At 39.0% G+C, this 8,354-nt stretch overlaps 1 protein-coding gene across 1 annotated transcript in view; it reads left to right on the top strand.

Moving 5' to 3' along the window:
• Nucleotides 1–427: 427 nt before the first annotated feature.
• Nucleotides 428–8,354, top strand: part of LOC104512976 (transient receptor potential cation channel subfamily M member 3-like) — a gene marked incomplete at its 3' end in the record, with an annotated part of 54,885 nt that continues 46,958 nt past the window's right edge. Inside the window, exons 1-2 of the mRNA XM_010156183.1 lie at nucleotides 428–574; nucleotides 5,803–5,875. Coding sequence (XP_010154485.1) covers nucleotides 428–574; nucleotides 5,803–5,875 — 220 coding nt within the window. The remainder of the gene's footprint in view (nucleotides 575–5,802; nucleotides 5,876–8,354) is intronic.

Raw genomic sequence — 8,354 nt, 5'->3', positions numbered from 1 at the left:
TGTTGTGGTTTAGCCCTGTGTGGCAATTAAGCACCACCTGTTACTCTACCACTCCACACACCCCCTATCTCCATGAGGAAGGGTTGGAGGAAAACAAGGGAGGCTCATATAAGTTGAGATAAGTACTATTTAATTATATAAATGAAACGTATGGAGTTACAATGCTACTGATAATAAGTAATCAAAATAACAAAAATAGAACGAATGATACGGGATCTCACCACCCATGGGCGGACAGAGCTGAGTTCTAGGCAAGGCAGAAAAATAAATCCAAAAACCCCTAGAAAGAAGGAAAAGACAAACAGAGAAAAAAACCTTCAATCAGCCCAGGAGCTGAGAGCACGGAGAGGAAACAAGAACTTTCAAACCCCGACTCCTAGATCAATCTGCTTAACAAATGACGCTCCCTCTGCGCTAAGCACCCACCATGAGGTCCGAACAACGACCGGCTGTGCTCCGCGTGGGAAACCCCCTCCCCAAGCCGACCCTCACACCCCTTCCGGGTGGTACCAATGCTGCAAACATCCCCCTCCCCACGCGTGCACCACCTGTCCGCAGTGCTGCTGGTACCGGGGTGACACCAACCACTCAGCTTGATGTATTGTGGAGTAATAGAAAATATTATACACTGGTGTCTGGAACTATGACAACCTGGTCCTTTGATTTGGCAGCTGTCATTAAGGAGACCAGATATACACATCTGCATATGGTCAGCAGTGATTTGTATTTCTAAGGTAACCTTGCATCTACATGCATACAGAACTTGGGCAGGCCTAAGTGGAAGTGTAATTAACTCTGACTTTCTGTGTGTGGATAATTTCTGAAAGTCTGTTTGGTGTTCACTGCTATCAGGTAAGTTAGCTGTTACCTGACTTTGCCGATAAGAGGTTCAATGAAGTATCAGTGTGAAGGCATAAAAACAACAGATGACATCATATTAGGTTAAACTGACCCTGCTGAGCCAGAAACCATGTAGAGGAAAGGGAAAATGAAAGAAAAAGTAATCTGTCAAACAAGAATGGAGCTGGTGATAAACAGAAAGCAGAGCTGTTTTAAAATGAGTGCTTTTGATAGTCTAAAGTCAGATAATTTCTTTCCCTTGCTCCCCGCCCTTCCACCTCAGCCTTGCTTTCTATCCTGCTGCTTTTTTTTTCCCTCCACCTCTTCGGGTTTTTGCTTGCTTTCTACCTGCCTTTCTTGAAAATTAGGTTTCTACTGTGCTGGACTATAATTATTGCTGACAAGAGTCGCAGTGTGCTGCAATCATTGTGCTTGCAGAGAAGGTCTGTCTGGGCTCAGTGTTTCCCTGGGACATTTTCCTAGGAAGAAATAGGACACAGTTAGGGTTTTTTCCTGAAAGTTAGTCATGTTCACATTAAGATACCTCAGTAAAATTTGCCATGTGGTAGAGGGGCCTTTCCACTTTGGAGACAGGGATGTGTTTTTTTCTGGCTTTTAAGTGCAGACCTCATGCATTTCACTCAGGCATTTTTTGTGGAGACAAATGAGATACAGTCCTGTACACAAGGGTTTAACTGATGGGTCCCAACCACCTCCTCCTGCGAGGAACCCAGCAGAGGTGGTGGGCCTTGCCCAGCTGTTCCCAGAATGGGAAGTAGCTGCTTTCTACAGTAGTTTGCAAGTAGGTCACTATGGACATATCAAAAGAAATCCAGACATTAGTGTTATACCTAGCAAGAATCTAGATGCCTGTTAACACTGGTTTTGTGGCATATTGGTGCAACCTTTAGTGGTGACTCAGGTGCATTTTTGCTTGTCTTTTTCAGGTGTGTTTTCACCTGAAGATTTAACTCTTTCTTCATTGGGATGCAATAGTTTTGTATTTGTAAAGGATGTTAACATCAGTTTCTATTGTATTTGTAAAGAAAAGAAGAAAAATATATTTTTAAAAAAGCTTGCTGCTAGAAGTCACAGTTGTTCACTGAGATGCCTCAGGAAATTACCTGAAAAAGTAATTTCAAACCAATAAATAGTGTGAACACCAAGGAAAGAAAGGAAGAAATAATAATAAAAAAAAGACCAACCACAAAATACCCAAGGTGGTGGCAAAGGAACGGACAAAAAATGTTATTTTAAAATAATTGAGCTTAACATCAACAATTGAAACTACCTGCTACATGCAAATAATAATGTGGCCAAAATCCCTGGGAGAAAAAAAAGAGTACTTGATTTTTGAATTTTTCTTCCTTCTTTTAAAGTAAATTGGTTTTCAGCTCAAAAGGAATAGCTGAGTAGTGTAAATGGTACTTTTTCTCTATAATACAATTTCATTATTCTCAGAAAAATAGAAAACTATTTTGTAGATATAGTTTAAATCAGATCTGCACAAAGAAAATTTCTGAGTTTAATCTTTTTTCACAGCAGTGCAAAAGAATGGCTAGTGGTAGTCTGTCTAATACTGCAACTCTTACCCCTTGTTTTCTCTTGGCAGGGTAACCAAATCTTAAGCATGTATTATGTTTGAACCCCAACTTCTTGGGGTTTGAGGGGTTTTTTATAATTGAATGTCCTACCTTTTATACACACCTTACTAGGTTGTTGTTACTTTTGTTTTTTCACTAAAGCTGTACAGAGGCTAGGACTCAACAACAGGTTTAAACATGACTACAGTAAGTCTTCTGGAAGGTGAATGACTCTTAGGCACTGTCTTCTTTTCTTTTTTTCTTAGTAATCAGTTAAATAGGTTTCTATGCCTCTAATTTACTGTTATTTTTGCATCCCAGTGACAGACATTCATCCAGCAAGAAGCAGCTGGGAATAGAGTTTACTGGCCCAGATATTTTCCTTGAGCACAGCAGTTTTACGTACATCAGTGCAGCAGCATCTGTAGCCCATTCTAAGAGACCACTAGTCAATATCCTATTTTAATAGCACTGATCTAAGTTCTCTGCAGTGATTTATCCACCAGAGCACCAGTAAATGGCAACTAGCAAGATGTCAGATACATTAATGACTCTTGAAACTAGATTAATATATTGCAAATGTAGAATTTGTACCTGTGACAGGAAAAAGCAAAGCAGCAGCATCTGGGGATGTGTTTCCAGTAGAAGTCATGAGAAAAGCTGGCAGGAATGTGCAGGCCTCTTCATTAATGAATCATTCAGGGCTGACAGAAGCCTAACATAAAACTGCATTAAATAAGCAATACATGTCTGCTTGAGATGCTCAGTGTTCCTCACAATCTGCTGGTCTAGGACTCAAAACATAGCAGCGATAACACTCAAGTGCCACTGCCTTGCCCTTGGATCATAGTTACTGAAGATGAGCAAATGCTGCAGCTGTGTGGTTTGATAATAATCTGGCTTTGCCAGGTAAAGTAGAAGAGATGATGATACAAATGCCAGCATGCTGCAGCTTTAAGCCTCATCTTCCAAAATTCATTCTGCAGAGTCATGAGTACTGAAATATTTTCCTTTAGCCATTTAAAAGCCTATGTCACTATATTCAAATACTTCTGATATCCAATAGTGTAAGCAACAAACACAGCTGGGAAAGGTACAAGGTGAACAGGTTATACCTGAAGAATGCTGCAGTTCAGGACTAAGATTTTGTCAGCAGTGTGACAAAAATGTCTCCTCACCTAATTACAGTGCAGTCATATTTTAAATCCTTCACTTTGTAAATGAACAAAAACATTGGTCAAGCTTTAGGACAATAGTGGAAATAAGAAAAAATTGATCTTCCCAAACCCATGGAAAACCATGACAGGCAAAGACATGCCTATGAGTTCTGGATTGATAGAAAGCTGTTTCAGCAGGTTGAGAGGCAACAGTTCAAAGGATGACTATCTGTGAAAAGTTTCTCAAAAAAACCTGCATGAGTAAGAGTAGGAAGGTGCTGCAGGTTGTCCAAAATGATGTTCAGGACTTGAGACAGGAAAGCACCCTGAGAGAAGTGTCAGAGATCACTCAGACAGATCTTCATGTAGCAGTAAGTTTATTGATCTCTGCTCAGTAAATTCAGGTGTGTAAAATATTTAATGAGTACAGATGGACTGACAGTCAATGCTGTAAAATCTACTACAGCCAGCTGCTATGGAGGGAGAGGTCAATTGACCCTGACAGCTGCAGATAGTGTGAAGTGGTTGATTTGTAGTCAGATTTTCTTCTGTGTTCATGCAGTTTTGGTCACTTCTCAGCCCAGTCTCCAGCAAAACTGTTTTTCTGGTGTTTTGTGCTGAGTTTTGCCGATAGCCTTAGACAATAGGATTAACTTTGGTTAGGCCTGCTTGCTGAGCGTCTGCCCTGATCAAAGTTCAGTTAGCTCAAACAGGAGTGCATCTGTTGCACAGAGAAAGCAGCCATGGATAGTTACAGTTAACCTAAACCATAAGGAGAGGCTGAACATATGTGCTTACCATCCTAAAAGATTCTGTGCATTCGGAACTGGCAAAGGTCCACAGTATCAGATGAGTCTTTGAGCTAATAAACTCACAGCATTTTGAAATTAAGTATCTTGATATTTTGCCTTTTTCTTGGGCATGACCTCCAAAATTATAATAATTCTGGTGTGAATCTGTGCAGACTGCTTCACCTTTGGCCTTAAAGGAGGAGAAGGGGTTTTTTTCCATGTAGTGCTGGCACCAAGTGCAGTGAGGCAAGACATTCCCAGCACTAACTGATCTGCTTGCCAAACTGTCAGACTTCCCTTCAGTGCTACAGAGGTTCCCTGTTGCTGCAAAAATTGTGTGTGACATTGCAAAGCACTGTGAGGATGTTATGATCAGACTATTATGTGCCAACACTGTATTCACCCACTTATTGTCAGCACCTGTTAGAGCCACCCATGAGAAGGTAGATATTCCTCTTTACCACTGGGTAAAGGAGAAAGGCTTTTCTTCCTTCTGCCTCCTGACCCACCTGCGTGGTTTCTAGCTTCTGTGGCACAGTTCATCATCTGTGACATGGGAAGTGCATCATCAGCATGTACAGTGGAGGGGCTGATCTCATCAGTTTCACATTTCTGTTGTGTTTTGAGATACAAAACAGATAACAGGTATGTCAATCAAAATGATGACGTAGGTTTCATGAGTAATGGATAGGCACTAATAAAAACCCACAGTCTCAGTTACTTCACAAGAAGCAGAACCCCAAGAGCAACTATTGACACGGCAATAAAAGGAATGAGGGGATTTACACTTCTATAGGATTCAGTGTGGTCTTAACCAGGAGTGAAACTAGCTTGAAAGAACAGCCCCACTGTTCTTTCAGTGATTAAGATTCATTCTTATTTTTATGAATTCTGTATCTCACCTCACTGCCTCAAAGCTTATATCTTGTAATTACAGGTCCCTGGTCACACATGGCTAAAGATGTTTATGAAACAATTAGAAGCCTAATTCTTAGGTTATTTATCTAATTTTCTGCTGCATAAAATCATGACGTGGAATAAGTTGCTAATTTCAGTTGAAAGTATTTATTCAATGCCATAAATTAGGTCCACATCCTATAGCACACCTAATTCCTCCTAGTAACGTATTTGAACACTAAATCTAATGTTACAGTAATACAAGTACATTCCTTCATCTTTAATTTCACCCTGCAAGTATGACTGAAGACTTTCCTTCCATATGCTCATTAATACAATATCTATCTTTAGCAAATTTTACCTTGCAAAAAGTACTGTGTGTTAATCCTATCTAAAATAAGCTTCTTGTAAAATATATAAAGTAAGATCATTCTGTAGACGTCTGAACATTTTGAAATACAAATGATGATGCCCTAACTTAATTTCTTTTATTAAAAAATTACACTGTTTTTAATAATGGTCTTGTCTTTTCAGATCACAGTATTTCGCATGGGATCAGAAGGACACCAGGATATTGATTTAGCTATCCTGACAGCATTACTAAAAGGTAATGCATTTTCACTCCTTAGTGAGTCTGTATCAATCCAAATGGATTAACTCTGTGTCTTTGCTATGCTGAAGTCTGCATTTATTGATCATGTCTACTGTTAGCGAGATGGTAAATTTATACTATGATATTGAAGTACACGTTCTAACTGCTTTATACAAATCCAAGTCTTTCTTTAATGTTTAAACAACTACTGTTTTTCCTTTCTGAATTTTTATTCTCTACCTGGATTTACCAATGCATCACAAGAAATGTAAGTGGTGACACCCCGCCAGTTACTTGAGAAGATTAGTACTCACAAGAACACAGCCAAAGAACTTCTCAAATTGCCTTGGTGGCTAAAAGAACATCTAGAAGGAGGTTATCTCCCTTTAGATAAAACTGGCATGATTGTCAAAGGAAAATGTGATCTGTAGTCATCCTAGAAAAGTGTGGGAAATGTGTGGGATTCCTTCCAGCTTCCACTGGTAGAGCTAAGAACTCAGCTATTGGAGTCATAGGGATCACTTTACAGGTCACTAAATCTGTCATTACGTGTTATAGCTAAGCTCTTAAAAAATTGTCTTACAATAAATCTGCTCTTGCTATAGTTCATTATAGATCCTGGTCTTGAAGACACACCATTTAGCTTGACTCCCCTCAAATCGTGATACTATCAGATAATTTAATATCTGCTTGCAAATAGAGAAACAGGTGAGATTTTAAAGTCTCTGAAGCACATGTACTTACCCAGTGACAGATTACTCACCTAGCCAAGGGCTGGTAGGTGCTAGCCCTCGATTTTTATGGTATTCCCCCAAATGAGATCTTCCCAGTATGCAGGTATCAAACACCATGGTTGTCTTGTTGCTGTCTGGACTGCTTTGTGTATGTAGTCCAGACCATGCTGATTTTAAAAACAGGTGATGAGACATACCGAACAATTTTAAAGAGCAAGCTGAGAAACATTAGGGAGTGGACTTCCAAAGCTGACTGGGGAAATTTATGCTTCATGAGGCTTTTTAGCAGTTGTCAACATGCTATTTCCACCACCACACATGAATAAGAGGGTACATAATGCCATGTGCCAGACCTAAATTTGATTCATAACAAAATATTTAATAGATTTCCTGGGTATTCAAAAGGTAACGGGAATTATTCTTGCATGCTCCAGGGCTCGGTTTTCTTCTCAGTTTCTTCCTGTGCAGGCTCAAAAAAGCTGCACGAGAAGAAAGGGGTGAACAGGAGGAGTAAAAAAGCAACAGCCACTTCATAAATATGATTGCAAGCTGATTGTTGCTAGCAAATTAACTGAGTTGGAATTATTTTGCTGCAGTAGCTTTTGTTCCTTTAGGCTTCTGTATCTCCACTTCTCTTGTTCATTTTGATCAAGATACCAGTTTTTTATCCTGCTGGTATTTTTCTGCAATCCTGAGGTAACCAGTTTTAGCCATCTGCATAATTAAATCTGAAGGCATTTTGGACATATTCACACAGAAAAAATATAAATCAAGGTGAAGAGGAAAAATGAATTAATTTAAATCAAGGAACAAGAATTGCATTCATCAACATTTTCTATCCTCTAGGAAATATTTTAGTTGCAGATTTCATTTTTATCATAAATATAACTGTATCTTTCATTATCCTCAGTGTCAAATGTATTCTCTTCACATTTGTTCGTAAGACATTCACTGAAACTACTGTTCTTGATCTCTATTACTAAGATACAGATTGTCTTAAAGTTGTGATTCTACTTTTTCTAGATATATTTTCAAGGTCCCAACATAGATCCCTGGTGTCTTTTACCATCTTGAAACCCGCCTCTTGGAATCTGAAAAAAATAAATCACAAGGCGGGATTGTTTTCAATTTGAAAAATTCTTTGCTGTATTTACATGATCAGCTGTAGTATGATTGCAACCTGGGTGTATGAGTATTCCTCTTCGATGTGGAATATCTATTTTGCCAGTGCCTAATTGGGCCTGTCATAGTCTTAGTAAAATAAAATTACCTTCCTTCTTCATAATAATAGTATAAGACATCGTAGTGAACTTTGTTTAGACCAGAAGGTGCCTGGATCTATGTGATGTTGACAGTTCTTTTCATGTTTGCCTGACAATCTTGATTTGGTAATCTGCTGATGCAATACTTGGGTCTTGCTCAAGAGCCAGAGGAACTACAGCTTACACCTCATCTTCCTGGTTCCTCAGCACTTTCTGATTCTGAAGGTACTCAATGAGGATTAGATTTATTGGATGCTTCTTGTTAATCTGCGTTTTCTGATTACAGGGAATGAAAGCACATTTAACTTTTCAATCAGTGTGCACAAAAATGAAATCTCTTTTCTCAGTCAAGTCAGTTGTCCATATTCATATGATGTCTTTGTAGAAAGGTTTTGACTCACCCTGAAAGCAATACTACCTTTCTGTAAATGTACCCTGTCAGGGTGATGCATAGTTGGGTTCTTCATCAAATCAAGAAATCTAAGTTAGCAATGCTGA

The sequence above is a fragment of the Eurypyga helias genome, unplaced genomic scaffold (assembly GCF_000690775.1).
Source record: "Eurypyga helias isolate BGI_N326 unplaced genomic scaffold, ASM69077v1 scaffold12297, whole genome shotgun sequence".
NCBI classification, from domain to species: Eukaryota; Metazoa; Chordata; class Aves; order Eurypygiformes; family Eurypygidae; genus Eurypyga; species Eurypyga helias.
The sequence above is the reverse complement of the archived record's forward strand: the minus strand, read 5'-3'. Positions and strand labels throughout refer to the sequence as shown.